The 21,668-nt window shown below is 36.2% G+C and overlaps 1 protein-coding gene across 2 annotated transcripts in view; it reads left to right on the top strand.

The window, feature by feature from the left end:
• ZCCHC7 (zinc finger CCHC-type containing 7) overlaps window positions 1–21,668 on the top strand; it is a 249,116-nt gene that overhangs the window by 220,211 nt on the left and 7,237 nt on the right. For both annotated transcript variants that reach the window (XM_061132935.1, XM_061132934.1), the window contains exon 7: window positions 17,712–17,807. In XM_061132935.1, coding sequence (XP_060988918.1) covers window positions 17,712–17,807 — 96 coding nt within the window. The remainder of the gene's footprint in view (window positions 1–17,711; window positions 17,808–21,668) is intronic.

A 21,668-nucleotide genomic window follows, 5' to 3' on the forward strand; every position in this document is an offset into this window, starting at 1 on the left:
TCTTGAATCACTATGGTTAAGTGTTGTTATTAAGATACTACATCTCTGTAAAATTTTTCGGAGTTTCCATTTTTATTAAAATGCCCTTAATACTAGAACACTACCATAAATGCTCTGAGGATTCAGATATACATGACTGTTTTGTAGTACCTCAGGGCCATCTTTCCTTTGTAGTACTAGAAAATAAATCATGCTGATTTCTGTTTCAGGTTACTTTGGTGTCTGAATTAAAAGAGTTTTCTGAATAAGCATTGATGACTTGTTCTCTAATATTCCATTTTGATAGCAGAGATAGAAAATACATTTGTACAGTGACCAAAATTTTTAAAGATTTTTTTCAAATGGAAAATTTATGTGAGTACTTTAATATATACTTAAACACTCACCTGTTCTTAAAGAATTTAGTGTCACCATTTTGCTAATAATTTTTTAGTTCAATCTAACCATGTTTTGAATTTAGTATAAAAGATAATTACTACATTTACAGAATAGGTCAACTGATTTTTTTCACTAGCATGTTGGACCACATTTGCTAGAACTTATCATTGGAAGCAATTGGAAAATGCAATTTCAAAGCAAATGAAACCTGGAATTATCAATCTCAATAAATGAGATTCATTTAAAAATAAATACAATTTGCCAAATCATCAAAAAGCAATTTTCGAAAGCTTCTGTAATAGGAAGGGGGGAAAAGGTGAGTGTTGTGAATTATAAATGCATATGTTATTTTTACTCTCACAGTGTTTCCTCAGACCTTTAGACATTGTAAATATACAAACTTATTTTTGAATTTGAGTAGAATAAATTATTTAGATTTGAATATAGTTTATTTCTATTTACTGAAGCACATGAGAGAGCCTTCATATTTTTATTTTGTCAAAGGAATATTGAGGTGTCATCTCCTTCAGTGAGAATGCCCAACTTACTTGATTTCCAGTATTTTAATACAAAAATTAGTTTGTTTTAAATGGGGACTCAATATGGCATATTTTGAGTAGTTTTAATATGTTTAAATAATATCAAGTGCTTTATGAAAATAATTCTAATGTAGATTTAAATGTTTCAGAAGAAATGAGAAGTATGCAGCATTCACACAATTTAGAAAAGATTCTTGATAAACATTTTGTCCAGGAAACAGCTGTGTTTTGGTCATTTTCTAAATATCTTTAATGTCCTAATAACCCATTATTGTGATTTCTGGTTTTTTTTAGGTAGTGCATGTTGCTAATAATAAGCTAATTGAATCTTAAGCTTTATTATAAACTTCCTGTCTTCAACTGACAAAAAAAATCCCTGTGCTGTTTGTATGCCCCTTAGTGGCTGGGAGCAAAGTCTATTACATTTAAGACATACATTTACTATATGGGCTTCAAGTTTTACTTCCATTTTAGAATTTTAAAGAAATACCTGTTGTGGTTTATATTTTCTTACCTGTTAATAAATGTTTCTCCTAAAGATGACAGAAACATGGAAAATTATATTTGGGCATTTTGTTACTCTTTTTTTCTTTTCCTTAGTGTGTTCACCTTTATACTTAGAAAGGAATTATAGTTAGTCGTTACAGGGGCAATTTCTTCTTGATACTTAAATTTTGTTGCAATTAAATCTCAATTTCTAAGTATTTATAATTTTAGCATGTATAACATTTTTAAAATATTTTCTTTCTTCTCCTTAAAAAACATACATCATTTGTATAATCCCAAATGTTTTCCTTTGAAGCTCTACACTTTGAAATACTGTTCCAAATATGATAAAAGTCAATGTAAGCTGAGATCCTGAGAATTTTAAGATTCATAAAGTTTACTACTGCACAATAATACCTAGCTGTATAATAAATTAGAATTAAAAAATCTGAAATGTTGAATGCCTATTCTTTGTCATGTTAAATACACATAAAGAGTATAGAATTATTAGGTAGGACAATTTTAGCATATTCGAGTGATTATTATTCATATGTGCTTTGAACGGGGTGGTTCATGCATTCCTTAAATATATTCCAGGTGATTGAGCTTATGGTGATCTCTGAACATTTCAATGCAAGAATAAAAGTATACTGGACCAGTTGATATTTGTAGTAGGCATTCCTTTTAGTAGTCATGCATGTGAATGACATGGTAGATTACAATAATTCCCAACAGGTCTTAAGTATTTAGGAATCGATTATTCACAATCATGATCAACTATAACCTTTAAATGTTTTGTTCAGTCATTTGACTAATCTTCAGGAGAAGGCTCCTGAAAGAACCCCTTGACTTATTGATATGAATAATCTCTCTCAATTAGTGTTATATTTTCTGTTATGATATAAAATACAGTTGTAAATTTAGGTTGAATTAAGTTTAAGATTCTAAAAGCAAAATCTCTTAAATTACTATAAGTTAATGGATTGTTGATAAACCTAGATTTTAGACTTTGAATTCATTTGCCATTTGATCCCCACATACCAGAAAGTCATGAGAGTTACATTTTTGTACATTTGCAGATATTTTCTTCTAGTTGTTTTGAGTTCAGCAGTGGTCCTCCAAGACCAACAACTCTGGTTTTTTAGAAATATCTAAACTATTACATGAAGAAAAATGCTACATGTTTATAGGACAGTTGAGCAAAAATATTTTTTTAATATCTTTGGAATTAAAATAGATCTCCCCCTTAATTATACCAATACACTGGTAGTAGATCCCATTTGAAAAACAAGAATTATTCACTAGGAATGTTCAGAAATCCATATTAGCTTGTAAAAAGGATTCAGTGTGTAAATCAATTGTTAATAAAGCTATCCCAGTATTTTAATTCCTCTTTTTGAAAATTCATACAGAATTAACTGTTAAATAGATTTTAAGGTCACCTTTATAATTTTGTAGTATATTGATGTCTATAAATACCAGTTTTACATAAGTATTGTTCCTTTACATGTATTTGTGGATTATCCCACATTTCTTTTCAGTTTAAGGGAACTAAATTTTGGATTGTTCCTTTACTGTGTTTATACAATAAAATCTTAATTCCCTCATTCTTAAATCACTCACATTTCATTTATTTGTTTTTATACCATATTCCTTCTCACATATTAAAGTCTTTAGGAAAATGTGCTGTAAAATTGGGTTGAAAGGGCAGGCTTATTTCTGAGGAAATTACTAGGAAATGTTTTAATTGTAGTATAGGGGAAAGAATGCCAGCTTTGGGATCAGACTTTGGTTTAAATTATGACTCTTTCATTTACTAGCTGTGCAAACCTAGTTAAAACATTTCCCTTTTGAGATCCTCAGTTTCTTCATCTGAAAAATGGGTATAAAGCCTTCTAGGGTTGTTATGAGTATGCTGTGAAATAATAAATGTAAAGTACTTAGCACAGTACCTAACACACAGCCTGTGTTCAGCCCTCTGTGAGCTCCAGTACAGCCATCCCACAGATGACTCACTCCTGTAGAGACAGAACACTCGACTAGTATCCCAAACTCAGGTTATGTATTTTAAAGTCTTTTATTTGCCTAAGATGAGATCCATAATGATGCTTTTCATGTCTGTCCCCTAAAAATGTTTCCTCCTTAGAGCTGTTGAAATGAAATCCCCATAAGCAGTTTCTTTTCTTAAAATTATTTACTCAGTTTTCATTTTCTAGTTATTTATGCTCATTTTCTTTCTAGAAATAAAGGTGAGTAACTTTTAATTAAATATAGCAAACAAATTATTTTCTTAATTTGACTTGCCTAAAAATCATTATAAAGACTTTTTAAGAGTAGATCACAAAAAAAAAAAGAGTAGATCACAAACATATTTACTCCCTCTCCTAGTGAAAATGATGATATAGAATGTGTACCATTATAAAGATAAAATGATATCATTTTGAAAAAAACACATTGTTAATAAATGTATAATTCTTAAGTGGTAACTTCATTGTCATCTGAATATAGTTATCTCTCATAAGCAATTATAATACTTTCTATCAAAGCTAGAGAGTTTATGTTAATCAGATAAAAAATGAAGCGAGATAGCATATCAGTTTTTTGCCCTTCAGGTAAAATTGCTTCCTGTGCCTTCATATGACTGATACCAGAAACCAGCCCGATTTCACAGCAAAATGTTGAGTTGTAAGAGCTTGGTCAGTTGTTTTGAAGACTCCCACCCATGTTCTCATATGGGTCCAGCAGAAAAGACAACAAAAAATTAAACACTTCTCAATGGATGTGATTGATAGTCTTTCAAAAAGCATTCCTATTCCATATTCTTTACTTTAGGAAAAGCAGGAGCTAAGATGGAGCATGTTGTAAAAGCATTACTTCCCCCCTTTAAGCAGGTACTTACTGCTGTGGAATTCTCTACGTTTGTGGCTGGTGGCTAAGAGTATTTCAGTAGGATAAGCATGGGTGGGCTATCAGCAGGGGGAGAAGTATGTGTTGTAAGTCATGTGAAGTTATGACAAAAATGAGAATCTCGGGGCTTATTTGGATCCCCTGTGTATTAGCTAATAAATATAATAAAGCTATGGTTCTGTTATTCTACAGTTTTTCAGTGGGATAGTTTATGTGCAATTATATGCAAAATATATAGGCAGATTTGAATATGTTAAGCACTGCATGTGGTTGGAAGATGTATATTAATGTGGTTTCTGTGTTTTATAGTCTACCCCAGTAAACATCCACATAAAATATCAATAGATTCACACATGTATGTGTTGTTCTCTTTCCCTTCCCCCCACATCCTGTCTCCACGCCCTCCTCATCCCTCCACCCTTCATCAAAGCTTGTGGTCCTTTTCCATCCGTGTACTAAAAGGTTCTTTGTAAACAGGCCATTTGTCCATCATTGTTTGGGGTCCAAACAGTGGTAAGATACCCTGTCACCGATCCCGCGTGCTATGAATGGCAGCTCCTCTCCGGACAATTGGCGGAGAGGCCGAGAAATATTCCTGAGAGGATTATTTAACCTTTCAATTTAGAGGGCACAAAGCCTAGCTGATTAATGAACTTTCTGATGGGCGCTGATAAGCGGATCTATTTCTTTATTTCCCCTAAAAGTGATTCCTTCTCCTGTCCATATTACTATAATCTTAAACATAAAATGTGGCAAATAGATTAAAAAACAGCACTAAAGAGTTTATCTGGCTGGCAAACTGAAGGAGCTAAATTAAAATTGGTAATGACTGCAGTGGCTGAGCCTCATATATGGTTTTTAAATGCACTGTGTATTTTGAAGAGACTTATTCTCCAGCACGACTGGTAATGACTGCTTTTGGTGCACAGTCTGGGGCTGGCTTCTGTTATCCCCACCCCCTCCCACCCCCCCCACCCCCCAAAAAAATGAGTTGTGTTATCTGGATGGCTGCAGACACATACGCATCCCCCTTTCTCACTGCATGGGCAGACAAGGTCGATAGCATTACAAGGTATTTGTGGCAGTGCTTGTTTCAGTTTTCAGAGCTGCCAGTTTCCAGGCGGATTTGAATTACAAAAGAAGAAGCTGGCATGAAAATTGAAAGGTTTTATCGGCTGGTCTGAAGCCTCATAGCACATTGCTTATTTATGCAGTCCATTTGCACCAGGAAATATAAAAAGGAAATACATTTTTAAAATAAGGCCATAAAGACCCAGATATGTTTAAGATGGCAAATAAAATATAGATACCTATAATATCTTTCCGGGAAACGATTTTCACTTAATGTTGCACATTACTTCAGAAGAGCATTTATGTTGCTGTCATAAATTTGTGCGTTTGTGTCACTATGTAGGTAGTCTCTGGGGATTAAGAAGGAAGCCTTTGCTAACTTACTTTAAAATTAAAATAGACGGAGGGATAGCTCTGCAGTTTGAGAGCTACATTGGAAATATTTAAATAGGGTGGTAAATTAAACTTAAACTAACATTTTTGCATTCCATGTAAAATTAGCTATGGCCCAGTGAATAAATGCCACTACCTTTGGAGAAAATTGGGATGCTTTTTAAGCCATGAAGATTTGGAGCATTCAGAGGGTAAATTACTGTGATCCTTACTGTCTTGCATATGTTCATTGTTCTCTGCTTACTGAGGTTTTCTTTTTTGTTGTTGGTTTTTTTGTGGGGAGGTCAAGTAGGGTAGAATGTCATTTACAAAAGGAAAAACCATAAATTAATGAATTTAATAGCTCCTTATAAAACTTAACGCTTCATTCATTTTAGTCTTCAAATATATTGTCTTAGATTTTGCCTAACATTGTGAATATATTGTCTGGTTGGGAGTTATACCAACTGTTTACCTCTATCCTTATTACTGTAGCGTAGTTTTGACTTGAAAAAGATACAGCCATGCAATCCCTTACACTGTAGGGTACATAAAATGAAGATATAAGTATACAAACATACAGTACTTCAAGGACTTGAATACTTAATGGTCTTGCCACACTGGTTATTTGCAGCCTTCAACCCATTGGCTTATAAAACTTAAGAGTATCCAAAAGAGGGGTAGGGAGGAAGTTATGTGTACATAGGAAATTTCAAATCAAATTTCAAATCAGAATAAAGCAACACACTTTATTTGCTGCAGTTCAAATGAACCCTGTTTTAGAATTCATCTTCCAATAAAGCAAATTGCTCTATTATTCTCCGCTTAACCATGAGAGATGCGATTTTTTTTTTTTTTTTTTTTTGCAATTTTCATTTTCACCAGTGTCTGGTACCTTTCTCATGTTTTCATGACCTGGACTAATTACTTCATGTAGTTTTTTTTTAACAGAGAAAATATCAAAAGCATACACGTCTGCTGCATGCTAATGATGTGCTGTACATTTTTTCATGAATTTTCATAAGGATTTTTTCTACGTAGCATGTGTGGCTTAATGATGTAATCACCCGATAGACTAGAAAATGCTCCAAAGGAGACGTTACGGTCTGTTGTGTACATAATACATGTTTCAAAAATCTGCCTAATTAAGGAATTACTCGATGGATTGGGAGTCTGTTGGGTACATGACATAGTTTTTTTAACACACAGAAAATACAGGTATGTCATTATATATGGTGCTTTTAATGGAATTTTTAGGATATAAGGGAAATTAATGGCAATGTCTGCTGGAATACAATTGAATTCTTTTTTTTCACTGAGGAAAAACAAAGCTTAAAAATCTTCATGAAGGAAGCTTTGTTTTAAAATAATTTCAAAGCCTTTAGCTTGAGAAGAGACTTTCTTCCCAAATCTCTCACAGGCAAGTAATACTATGAATATTTGTCAGAACAGCATGCAGATGGAAGGTTTGTTCAAACTGTGAGTGGAGGTTGCTAGGTGTGAGGGCCCACTTCAGAAAATCACTGAAAATGGAGAACAAGATACTAACCTTTATGGGATAAGCATTTTTGCCTTTTCACAGATTCAGCTTTGGTTCAGTTCACTGCAAAACTATTTGCCCAACTTTAAAGTTTCTTTTCTTTGATTGTTTTAGGCACCAGCTGTGATTTTCCCTGAATGTGTACCAGTTACTTTTCTGTTGGCATTTATTTTGTGAACAACACCAAAGGAAAGGGAAGGCATCCATTCTTTCCCTGACGACTTTTCATAAAACTAAATAAAATACTTAGAATACTATATCTGATTCTAGAGTTGGTAGTAAAAATAATGTCTTTAAATTGGGGGAGAAGTATGTTTTAAATTCAAAGTTTTGTTCTGTCCAAATGTGAAATTCATGCCATTAGGTCACTTCAACTGGTGGACTTTGACTATGTGGGCAAGCTTTTGGATTGTTGGAACATTTTCTTGACAAATCATATTTGATTACTTGGGTTGGATATTTTAAAATACATGAATATTGAAAGGAGGCCTGAGCTGTTAGTGAGTTTATTAAAAGAATAAATTAATTGGAAATATTTTTGAAAGAATAAGGTAGTTCTCAAGCATGAAAAGCATAATTGATTTGAGAGGTGTGTATACAGATGTTCAGGAGGACTGAAGCTAAGCTCAGCGCTTTACTTGGTGTTGCATTTGGTCATGAATACATTAACTTCAAGCACTTGATGTATTTGCTTTTTAATCTATATTCATATATAACAAATTAGATTAATAAAAAACATAGTCTAATCTTTAAGCATATGTATGATTATAAAAATAAGTCTATTTTGCATTCACAGGAGTAGAAAATTCCCTTTAATTAATGAAATTGATTGCAGATCCTATATAGTAATGAGCTTCAACTAGATACAAGCCCTCATTGGATCAAATTCAGTCTAGATAAGGGCAGCCCAAGGTCACAGAGGGAGATCCCCAGCAGGTTCATTTGCATAAAAAATTACCGTTAGAAATAGGACACTGAGGCAGCTCTGGCGTTTTGATCTCTTGGCCTTTGTCATGGAGATTCCTGGTAGTGAAGGGAGTAAGGCCAGTGTCCCAGATAATGATTAACTGTTTTAATGGCATTCATTCATTCATTCCGCACTAACTACTCATGCAGAAAAAAGGGTTATGTAAAATGACATTAGAAGAAAATCATTTGTAATCGTTGCATCGGGCTGCACTTTGAGGAGACATTAGGAGTAAATCCGTGGCGTGGTAGGCTTACGCTTTATCTTCTGATATTTACTGAGTTTACTGGTGCATGAAAAGCTTTTAGCAAGAATAGCAGATGGGATGGACCTTTCGTAGGTAATGCTATCTACCAGGTTATTACTTCTATATATTGATGGTAAAGTAATCTCCAAGATATCACCCTACAAATACAGATTATTTAAATATCTGTAACCAAAAGACAAACAAACAAACAAAACTGCTTTCATAAATAGTTCATTTGGTTACCCATTGGGTCAGTCTTTAGATAAATCTTTTAACTTTAAAAAAAGTTCTAAAAAACTACATTCATTCCCTTGCATTTAACTTTTTGTGTGCAGTACAGACATGTATGATAGAACTTTGAACTTAGAGCTAATCAGTTGACACATTCTGCTTTAAATTGGACCTTTACCATTAATTAAAAATAAAGACATGCTCCAAGGCAGAAGTATTGAGTCACAGATTTCTATTTCTAACACTTTAAAGAGCTGTAAGATTTTTGTTAGGTCATAGTATGAAAACTTGTCCACTGGAAATCATTATTGAGTTTTCAGTACTGTATTTTCTAATACAGAAATGTTCTCTAATTAGGTAAGATCTAGGCTGATTTCATTCCTATTAAGTCCTAGTACATGATAGCAGCAGATAGCATTTGTCATGTCATTTACTAATTAAATATTGCGAAAGTTTGAATTTCCATAGCACAATATAAATACTGTTGCTATTTTTATTATAATAATGGAAGCTTTTAACTAGTGGTATTATTCAGATGAATGAACATTCAGATGTTTGCACTTCATCCAGGGGCATAAATGAACAGTGGGACTAAATATGAAGCTTTTTGAATGAGATTTCTTTCAAAATAAAGTAAGTGTCAACATTAAACATGGTTTCAAAATCTTGATTAGAAGGATCTCTCTGTTCCTGGTACTATAAGACTGATTCCTATTCTCTTTGTATTACTAATTCCTTCCTGGTTCTGCCAGAGTACATCACTCACCCTCAAGGTGAAGTATGAGAGCTTACGAAGCTGTATTAATTTTTCAGCCTTTTTAATATATCAAAGCATAATTTTATGAGTTCTCCCTTAATGACACACAAAAAATTAATATTATTTCCCAAAGTATCAGACTGTTAAAAATAACTAAAATGTTTTGGATGCTTACATGGTCCTTGCACTTTATAGATGCATTATCTGATTATTAATTTATTAATATGTAACTGAACTCCTACTATACACCTAGGCCTGTTCCAGGAGCGAGGGTACAACGCTGAACAAAAAAACAGACAACATCCCTGCAAGTTAGGGGACAGGCAAACCAAATAAGTAAACAGTACAGGTGTCAGATGTAGTGAGTGCCTTGGAGTTTTTAAAAAAAAAAATGTAGTGAAACAGGATAGGGAACACCAGTTGGAGGGAGCTAGCAGTGTTAAATAGGGCGGTCAGGAGGGCCTTACTAAGAAAATGACATGTGAGCCAAGACTTGAAGGAGGCAAGGAGCTTAACCATGCTTGTCTGGGGGAAGAGCGCTGCAGACAGAGCAGCGTTGGTACTCTTTGCAGTTTCCTCAAACTTAAGCAATAAAGTAAACTCGGAGGAATTCCATTAAGCTTTTCTTGTGTATCAGTAGCTCAATCAGTAGCAGAGTTTCAGTATTCATGTCTACTTTAAATACTTTTATTGGCTGCATAATTCATTGTCACTTTCTAAAATTTTGGAGGCTGTAACATCAACTCATTCATCAGGTATTTATTGAGCATGTGCTGTGTTCTAGGTGAGATGTTGGGAGACTTTTTTTTTGTCAAGAGCCAGATAGTAAATATTTTAGCTTTGTAGGCCAGTCACAACAGGCAGTGGGCCGGATTTGGCCTGCCAGCCATGGTTTGCCAACACTTACTCTAGAATCTTGGCATAGGGATGCAGGGTGGACTAGATGAAGATCTCTGTCCTTAGCATCTCACATTCTAGGAATGGGGAGGCAGATAATAATGAATAACCAGTTTAGTATATTAAAGGGTGACATAGGAAAAGGGGATCCAGAGCACTGTGGCCTCTACTTTGAGGGAAAGTGACAGGAATGAACCACTGAAGAGTTGTGTTGTAGTGTGACTTTCTCTGTGTTCTGTACTCCCAGGGAGAAGCCAGAAGTATTGTACGGGGTATAGGTGCCCCTGCATATGAGGAAGTCCCTGCTTGTATCCATACCAATCAAGTCAAGTTCCAGTGTCTGGATATACTTGCTAATTTGGTTCTCATCAACTCCCCTCATAATTACTTCCTTATCCTTTTGCATAGGATATGAACCAATGGAACCTTTACTCAGTGAAATAAATATAAGTGAGAGTATTTTCCTTCTCATGAATGAATCTAGAAATCTTGGCTCAGAGATAAATTGTCATGTATCTACACAGACATAGAGAAACTTTTAAACATAGATAAGTTTTCCAGAGAACATTTATTATTTGGGGGATGGATTATACTATCATTGGTTGTAGTCTATGCTAACAGTCACCAGTTAGTTGATGAGTACCTACCATTAGCTTCACACTAGCTTCCTGTGCCACTTAAATCCAACGCTTTTTACCCTCAGTTATGATCTGGTCCCTTTTCACCTCTAGAACCTCCATTTCCCAATTTTCCTTCACCTACCACACTTCCAGGTTACAAGATGTTTTTCAGATACTCAAATATAGCAAGCTTATGCTCACCTCAGGACTTTGCACTACCTGTTCCCATGCCTTAAGCCTAAAATGCTATTTCCCCAGTCATCATATACTTGGTGGGGTTATTATGAGAAATGTCCTTTGCAGTGAGAGTTCCCCCATACTCAGTCTGAGTCACCATCAATGACCCATTTACATAACATTTTAATTGCCTGTATACCATTTATTACTGTCTGATACTGTCCGTGAATATGTATTCTTGGTTTTATCTGTCTTTCACCACTGGAGATGTGAGTAGCAATTTTTGTCTTACTGTTCCATTAGCTACTCTTTTTTAAAAAAATTTATTTCTTTATTTTAATTGGAGGCTAATTACTTTACAATATTGTGTTGGTTTTTGCCATACATTGACATGAGTCAGCCCGGGTGTACATGTGTACCCCATCCAGAATCCCCCTCCCACCTCCCTGCCCATCCCATCCCTCTGGGTTGTCCCAGTGCACCAGCTTTGAGTGCCCTGTTTCATGCATCAAGCTTGGACTGGTGATCTATTTCACATATGGTCATATATATGTTTCAAGTCTATTCTCTCAAATCATCCCACCCTCGCCTTCTCCCACAGAGTCCAAAAGTCTATTCTTTATATCTGTGTCTTTTTTGCTGTCTCGCACATAGGATTGTCATTACCATCTTTCTAAATTCCATATATATGCATTAATATACTGTATTGGTATTTTTCTTTCTGACTTACTTCACTCTGTATAATAGGCTCCAGTTTCATCCACCTCATTGGAACTGATTCAAATGTGTTCTTTTTAATAGCTGAGTAATATTCCTTTGTGTGTATGTACCACAACTTTCTTATCCATTCATCTGCCGAATGACATCTAGGTTGCTTCCATGGCCTAGCTTATGTGAACAGTGCTGCGATGAACATTGGGGCCCACATGTCTCTTTCAGTTCTGATTTCCTCGGTGTATATGCCCAACAGTGGGATTGCTGGGTCATATTGGCAGTTCTATTTCCAGTTTTTTAAGGAATCTCCACACTCTTCTCCATAGTGGCTGTACTAGTTTGGATTCCCACCAACAAGTGTAAGAGGGTTCCCTTTTCTCCACACCTTCTCCAGCATTTTTTTTGTAGACTTTCTGATAGCAGCCATTCTGACTGGCGTGAGATGGTACATCATTGTGCTTTGATTTGCATTTCTCTGATAACGAGTGATGTTGAGCACTTTTTCATGTGTTTGTTAGCCATCTGTATGTCTTCTTTGGAGAAATGTCTGTTTAGTTCTTTGACCCATTTTTTGATTGGGTCATTTATTTTTCTAGTATTGAGCTACATGAGCGGTTTTTATATTTTTGAGATTAATTCTTTGTCAGTTGCTTCATTTGCTGTTATTTTCTCCCACTCTAAAGGCTGTCTTTTCACCTTGCTTGTAGTTTCCTTCATTGTGCAAAAGTCTTTAAGTTTAATTAGGTCCCATTTGTTTATTTTTGTTTTTATTTCCATTATTCTGGGAGGTGGGTCATAAAGGATCTTGCTTGTGATTTATGTCAGAGAGTGTTTTGCCTACATTCTCCTCTAGGAGTTTTATAGTTTCTGGTCTTACATTTAGATCTTTAATAGATTTTGGGTTTATTTTTGTGTATGGTTTTAGAAGGTGTTCTAGTTTCATTCAGATTGTCTTTTTTCCGTTGTATATTTTTGCCTCCTTTGTCAAAGATAAGATGTCCATAGGTGTGTGGATTTATCTCTGGGCTTTCTATTTTGTTCCATTGATCTATATTTTTGTCTTTGTGCAAATACCATACTGTCTTGATGACTGTAGCTTTGTAGTAGAGTCTGAAGTCAGGCAGGTTGATTCCTCCAGTTCCATTCTTCTTTCTCAAGATTGCTTTGGCTATTTGAGGGTTTTTGTATTTCCATACAAATTGTGAAATCATTTGTTCTAGTTCTGTGAAAAATAGCATTGGTAACTTGATAGGGATTGCATTGAATCTATAGATTGCTTTGGGTGGTATACTTATTTTCACTATATTGATTCTTCCAATCCATGAACATGGTATATTTCTCCATCTGTTTGTGTCCTCTTTGATTTCTTTCATCAGTATTTTGTAGTTTTCTATATATAGGTCTTTTGTTTCTTTAGGTAGATTTATTCCTAAGTATTTTATTCTTTTCGTCACAATGGTGAATGGGATTGTTTCCTTAATTTCTCTTTCTGTTTTCTCATTGTTAGTGTATAGGAATGCAAGGGATTTCTGTGTATTAATTTTATATCCTGCAACTTTACTATATTCATTGATTAGCTCTAGTAATTTTCTGGTGCTGTCTTTAGGGTTTTCTATGTAGAGGATCTTGTCATCTACAAACAGAGTTTTACTTCTTTCCAATCTGGATTCCTTTTATTTCTTTTTCTTCTCTGATTGCTGTGGCTAAAACTTCCAAAGCTATGTTAAATAGTAGTAGTGAGAGTGAGCCCTCTTGTCTTGTTTCTGACTTTAGGGGAAATGCTTTCAATTTTTCACCATTGAGGATAATGTTTGCCATGGGTTTATCACTGATGGCTTTTATTATGTTATGTTCCTTCTATGCCTGCTTTCTGGAGATTTTTTATCATAAATAGGTGTTGAATTTTGTCAAAGGCTTTCTCTGCATCTATTGAGATAATCATGTGGTTTTTATCTTTCAATTTGTTAATGTGGTGTATCACATTGACTGATTTGCGAATATTGAAGAATCCTTGCATCCCTGGGATAAAGCCCACTTGGTCATAATGTATGATCTTTTTAATATGTTGTTGGATTCTGTTTGCTAGAATTTTCTTGAGGATTTTTGCATCTATGTTCACCAGTGATATTGGCATGTAGTTTTCTTTTTTTTTTGAGGCATCTTTGTCTGGTTTTGGTATCAGGGTGATGGTGGCCTCATAGAATGAGTTTGGGATTTTACCTTCCTCTGCAATTTTCTGGAAGAGTGAGTAGGATAGGTGTTAGCTCTTCTCTAAATTTTTGGTAGCATTCACCTGTGAAGCCATCTGGTCCTGGGCTTTTGTTTGTTGGAGCATTTTTTTATTACAGTTTTGATTTCCATGCTTGTGATGGGTCTGTTAAGATTTTCTGTTTCTTCCTGGTTCAGTTTTGGGAGGTTCTACTTTTCTAAGAATTCGTCCATTTCTTCCAAGTTGTCCGTTTTATTGTCATATAGTTGCTGATAGTAGTGTCTTATGATCCTTTATATTTCTGTGTTGTCTGTTGTGATTTCTCCACTTTCATTTCTAATTTTGTTGGTTTGATTCTTCTCCCTTTTTTTCTTCATGAGTCTGGTTAATGGTTTGTCTATTTTATTTATCTTCTCAAAGAACCGGTTTTTAGTTTTGTTCATTTTTGCTGTAGTCTCCTTTGTTTCTTTTTCATTTATTTCTGCCCTAATTTTTATGATTTCTTTCCTTCTACTATACTAACCCTGGGATTCTTCATTTCTTCTTTTTCTAGTTGCTTTAGGTGTAAAGTTAGGTTATTTATTTGAATTTTCTCTTGTCCATTAGCTAATCTTAGAGCAATATCTGGCATGTATTAGGAACTCAGTAATTGTCTTTTGGGTGGTTTAAGGAAAGTATATACAGATGCTCATGCCATGTGTCTCACACTCTGATAATTGTCACTGATGGAGGCATCCTTGGACTTAGATTTTGCTCTGCTTGTCCCCTTCTTTTCTCTCATACACAACGTGGTTTCTTGAAAACGTCATCTATATTCTGTTCTTCAGCATCTTCCTACTTGTAATAAACCCCTTACAGTCTGGCTGGTGCCTCTGCCTCTCAAATGAAACTGCTCACACCAGTTGCCAACAACTTCCTGGCTGCCAGGTCCAATGGATTTTGTAGTCTTTGTCGTATTTGATTCATCAGTAGCGTTTGACAGCTTCTCCATTCTGCCTTCACATCCATGGTGCCATCTCTTTGGGTTTTATTTCTTTCTCTTAAACCATCATGTGCTTATGGTTGCAAATTTTATGTCACATCAGATAATATCTTTTAGATGGAAAAATTATTTCTCCGTACTAACTTCATGTCTTCACAGCACTCTGCTACCTGAACAAAATGTACCACTGATCATGAGTGGTCTATGCTTCCATGCAGACCTGTTTAAATGGTATTTAATGGCTTTTTGCTAGTCTTAATTCATGACCCCCATTTTTATTGAAGGATGTATTTGTTGATTGTGTTTTTTATTATATCCCAGTTTATAATAGCTGGAGTTGTAAATTCCGTTTTGTATTTTCAATAGAAAGCATCTTTCAGGTTACTGTCATCCTCCAGTTTTTCATTTTAGGATACAGGAGCTCAAAGTAAAGTTGTTTGAAGGAGGTTACTTTTATAACCTATAGTTTGTTTTCATCTATTGAGAAAATAAAACATCCATAATCTACCTATTTGACACATTAAATAACAAAATTAGTTGGCAGGCCAATTAGTTGGCACTCTTACTGGCACCCAATAATGAATACAGGAAATAAACTTATTCAAATTTATTCTCTTCCATCCAATCTCCAAAATTATGGGGGAATTAGTTTTTTCTCCTATTTAAGGCCCCTGACTTTTCAGGAGTTTTGCTCTCTCCATCCATTCTCTGTGTCTTCAACTTCTCCATCTCTGCTAGATTTCTCACAAGTTCAGATCTCTTCCATTCTAGTAACAAACTCTGTCAAATCCTCTCCCTTGGTCCCGACTGATCTTATTTTGCCCCTTCTTATATATGCTTCTTAAAGCAATATACACCTACTCTCTGGGCTTCCCTTGTGGCTCAGCTGGTAAAGAATCCACCTCCAATGTGGGAGACCTGGGTTGGATCCCTGGGTTGGGAAGATCTCCTGGAGAAGGGAAGGGCTACCCACTTCAGTATTCTGGCCTGGAGAATTCCATGGAATCCATGGGGTCACAAAGAGAAGGACACGACTGAGTAACTTTCACTTTCACCTACTCTCCACTTTTCTTCAACTTCCATTCACTTTTTAGACTTTTTTTATTATGAAATGTAATATACGTCCTGAAAAGTGCATCAAACATATGTGTACAGTTTAATAAGTTAGTTATATAACTTCCATTCAAGTTATATGACACCAGTGTGTTCAAAAATAGAAAATTACCACTACCCTGAAACCCTCTGTGCTCTATTCTCTCCCCACAGGAAGTAATCACCGTCCTGGCTTTTGTGGGTTATCATTTCCTTGCTCTTCTTTGTAGTTCTACCACCTTTGAGTGCATCTTCTTCACTCTTCAACCCATTGCCTTCTATTCTCTCTACCGTCCCACAGATTCCAAAATTCTCACAATGAGGTTACCCATGAACAATGACACATCTCATGGGTGTCTCTCAGTTCTCATCTCACTAGGCCTTTCTGCTGTATTTGACATCACAGATCAGTTCCTCCGTCTTGGAGCTGCTGTAAGGTGTGTGACTGTACCCTCTGTGGCTCTGCGTCCTTTAAGCTCTCCTCCTCTGTCTCTTTCATGGGGTTTCCTCCTGCCCCTCTCGGGTGCTGTGCTCGGGGCTCCCATCTTTAGCTCACTGCTGTGCCCCTGGCTGTGGTGATTCTGAACACTCTGGTCATTTCAGCCTCAGCTGTGTGTAGCTTACTTTGAGATCTAATCTTCAGCTCAGACATGTTTCCTAAACCTTATCTTAAAACAGATAACTTCCTGGTGGACATCTGTCTCAACCTAGATGCTCAACATCCAAAACAGACTCCATCATCTTTCCCTCTAAATTGACTCTGCCCTCTTTTCCTCTCTTTTCCGAATCAGTTGTTGACACTAATACTCACTAGTTCCCCCAAGTTAGAAACCTGAAAAGTTAGAAACCTAATTTCTCTTACCCTCTACCTAAAATTTTCCATTTGATACATGCCTAATTCTTTAAGAGTAAATTTAAATTTTATATTTCAAGGGAAGCTTTACCTGAGTTCCTCATCCCATCCAATAATGGATCCCTTTTGTCAGTCCATTAATACTTTGTGTATGCTTCTATTACTGTGTTTACATTGTTTGCCATTCTCTATTTATATTCCTGGGTTGGGAAGATCCCCTGGAGAAGGAAATGCAACCCCCTCCAGTATTCTTGCCTGGAGAATCCCATGGACAGAGGTGCCTGGCAGACTGAAGTCCATGGGGTCACAAAGAGTCGGACATGACTTAGCGACTAAACCCATCTGTTTATATGTCTGTCACATAAAAAGCTTTTATCCTCCTTTATCTGAGATACCTAATACATAACACAGTCACAGTATTGGGCCCAGCACCGAATGGAATGAGGAGTGAGGAGGCTGAGGGAAGCACATGTTGATGTTAAGAGTAAAAGAATTGTTATCATGTTACACACTGTAATCACTCAGAACCGGTCTAAATATGGGTTCTCCACACGAAACCGTAGGAGGCAGTGTTTCTAAGGAATCTTTTATCTAAAAAAATTTCTTTTGGAAAGTATGAGGTTTTACTTTCCTCTGACATTCACTAAATCTTTACAAATATTCATTTTGCAGACCAAACCTGGACCACCCAAAAAGCCAAAGACCCCTTCTGGACAATCAACCTTAGTGTATTGCTACAACTGTGGGCAAGAAGGCCATTATGGACATGTAAGTTTAAGTGGTAATTTGGACATAAAGCATTCTGTTGCTCAGGAGTGGTTGCTTAAAGGTGAACTTGAATAATTCTAAACAGTTACTTTTTTTTTTTTTAATAATTTTATAAACTAATATCTTGAATATATTTTCAACTGATTTACTTCTTCCATCCCTACCAGAGTAATATATCTGACAGAGCACATTCCTGTATTTGTTTTAAATATACATGCAGGTTAGTCTAAAACAAATACAGCTCATAGAATTATTCAGACAAATCATAGTAGTTAATAGAATGGTTTACAATTCTCAGGAATTTCAAGGATTGATAATACTTTGACCCAGCCAAACTGTGATTTTAGATTTTCTACATAGTTCTCCAGTATCTCTGGTTTTCCCTGGTACTGTGTTCAGTTAAATCTTTACCACTCACATGCAAACCCCAACACGTGCTGGTGGAAGGACAGAGGGGTGCTGCCTTGTCGACCAGCCTGCCCACTCCACGCATGCCCAGATCCCTATCCACACCTGCATGTTTCCTAACCGAAAGGGTCAAACCTGTGTTCTAGGTGCTGAGGTGTCAAAGCAGAAGCTTGTTGCTGTGAGGTAGAAGTGAGACTCCTAGCCAGTTACTTCATTAAGTGTGAATGAGCAGCAGCTCATTGCAGAGATGGGATGTAGTAAGAATTGATTCACAGTCCATACATTCTGGGAATCTTGCAGAAGAGGAGGAAAGGCAGTGGCACAAGACATAGAAAATCTGTACAGAGAAGTACGCTCCCAGTCTCCAGATAGGCTTCTAACAGCCTCAGTTCAGTTCAGTCGCTCAGTCGTGTCCGACTCTTTGCGACCCCATGAATCGCAACACGCCAGGCCTCCCTGTCCATCACCAACTCCCAGAGTTTACTCAAACTCCTAGAAACCAAAATGAACTGATATCAAATCAGATCTGATGACAGGAAGTAGAAAGCATACAGAAGTAGGGAGTCCTCAAAATGGCTAGAGGTATGAGCAGTAGGATGGAGTGGTATTGCAGATCACATCTTGAGTTTTGACCATGGCACTTCACCAGTGCAGACCTTGGGGGTAGAGCTCTATGATATGGAGAGAGATTAAAAAGTCTGGAGAAGAAAAAGCGTGGGACAGAGTCCATCAACAGATGAAGTTTTCCTTCCTTATTGGGACAGTGGGGCTATGGGGTGAGGGACATAGAATATGAAAGCTAGGATGGAGTTCTGACACTTGGTTGTAATTTTTGCTGTACTGCTGACAACCATGTGACTTATATCGTAGGTGCTGGGGATGGGGGAGGGGGAATGAGGAGTTAGTGTTTAATGAGGACAGACTTTCAGTTTAGGAAGGTGAAAATTTCAGGAGGTGGATAATGATGAGAGTTGCACAACAATGTGAATGTACTTGTGTCACTGATATAACTTCACTTTTATAGAGCTCACACTGAAAACCTAGTTAGAGAATTTTCAGTTTTTTTGCAAAGTTATCATCTCCAGGTCTTTTTCTGCTCTGTGTTCCTTGTTGCCAAAACTCAGATGTTGCTAATACTGTTTAGTGAACATTTTCACATAAGCAATCCACTGCCACACAAATCACATAGATGTACCATTTATGCTTGCTTACCTCTTTAAAGCAGCAGGGTATAATTTTAGCATTTATATTTGTTCAATTAAGGAAAAACAATTATAGTTGAACACATACTGCTTACTAGTCACTCCTGTTAATGGAGATAGGAAATATATTAAAATCATTTGGAATTTATCCCTGAAATCTAGATTTAGATGATTTTTAATTTACAGTAAAGCAAATTTGGCAGCCTTATCACTGCCATAGATGAAGAATTCTAGATTATCCACACTAATGAAGAAGATCAGTGGTGTGGCTAATCCAGAATAGTAGATAAATTATATAGCCAACTATCATTGTCTGTGCTAATGGAGGGGACCAGCGATGTGGATAATCAAAATATAATTTACATGTAGCTTTGGAACATGTTGGTAGTACTGTATAGCTCTCTATAGCCACATCAGTCTAGACCGTACAGGATCCAAACAGGAGACTGTGTAGATAGGTAGCTAACAGATGTCTGAGGATGCCTCCCCTTCAGTTTCAGAAATTCAGCTGTACAGATGTTAATAAATAGCTTCTTCATGTGAAAGATGCTCTAAGGTAAATGTGACTGCTCCCTTCTTTAATTCCATGTGCTCTCTAATTGGGGAGGGAGGGATGATCATGAGCAGCTCGGTACGAGACAAACTGATAGGAAATGGTGGTCACTGTATAAGGAGACCACTCCAGGATCAGTGGGGTGCTGGGAGTAGAAGAGCACTAATACCTTTCTGTAATTCTGATTTGCTCTTAGGCTTCCAGGATGGGTTGTGGGTAAAGAATCCGCCAGCAGTATAGGAGACATTTGAGATGCAGTCTCAATCCCTGGGTTGAGAAGATCCCCTGGAGGAAGAAATGGCAACCCACTCCAGTATTCTTGCCTGGGAAATCCCATGGACAGAGGACTCTGGCAGGCTTCTCATTTGCTCTTTATATTTTAAAGTTAGAATCTGTCTTAGTCCATTCAGACTGCTATAAACAAGCTACCATAGACTGAGGAGGCTTATAAACCACCAGAATTTATTTTTTACCAAGATCATGGCGCAGAATCAGTGTCTGGTGAGGGCCGCTTCCTCACTTTCTTGCTGTGTCCTTACATGGTAGAAGAGGATAGAGAGCTCTGTGGAAATCTCTTTTATCAGAGTTCCACCCTCATGAGCTAATCACAGCCCCAAAGGGTGCACCTCCTAATGCCATTACCTTGGGGTTTAGATTTCAACACATGAATTCGGTTGAGGGGACACACAGATGTTCCAGCTATAGCAGAATCTTAGACCTAAATCTTTTATGGATATCCTTTATTCTGGAAACTTAGTGCCACCGTGGATAGAGATTTATAAAATTAATTCTTTATGTTACCATGTAGGTTTGCCTTATAACTTTCAATACCCAAAAACAGTCAGAAACTCAACAGCAGGTTAAATCTAAAGATAGTTGGAAGAAGGAAATTATAATGAACCAAATTACTGAAATAGAAAACAAGATTAAACAGCATCATCAAAACCAAACGCTGGTTCTTTGAAAATATTTTCTTTTCAAAAGAAAAGAGACAGACTTCTGGAAAAGCTTCTCAAAGAAAAGGAAAAGATACAAATAACATGAAATTCAGCATTAGGGACTTCCCTAGCCATCACATGGTTAAGACTCTGCTTCTACCGCAGGGAGCATAGGTTCAGTCCATAGTCAGGGAACTAAGATCCCACTTGCCACATGGCCAAAATAAAGTTCAATGTTAAATCTGAAAATACAAATAAATAACTCTATGGAAAAATATGAACTAATCAAAATGAAGAAGAACAAACCTACATGAACCAATACCACTAAAAAGATTGAATTAATAATCAAAATTCTCCCCACCAAAATATACCAGAACCAGGTAGGTTTGTAGTCAAGTTTTACCAAACATTTATTCAGATAGATAATCCAAAAGAACACTGCTCAACTTATTTTTTGAAGCTATTATAACCTAAAGCTACTTCAAAATGTTTACAGAATGTTACCATTTTTATGAAATCTGAACACTTCAAACTTATAATGTTGTTTATTGGCATATTATTAATAGTAAAAGTATTAAAGCATGAGAATGGCAGACACCAACTTTAAGACCATGGTGGCTTCTGGAAAGGGAAGATAAATGGGAAGATAATAATATAGATAATAATAAGATAAAAAATAAAGGTAGATAAATGGGAAGTGGGAAGGACAGTTACACAGAAGATCGCAATTCTATCATTAATGCCTAATGGGAAGAGAACT

Source organism: Dama dama, chromosome 29 (genome assembly GCF_033118175.1).
Source record: "Dama dama isolate Ldn47 chromosome 29, ASM3311817v1, whole genome shotgun sequence".
NCBI classification, from domain to species: Eukaryota; Metazoa; Chordata; class Mammalia; order Artiodactyla; family Cervidae; genus Dama; species Dama dama.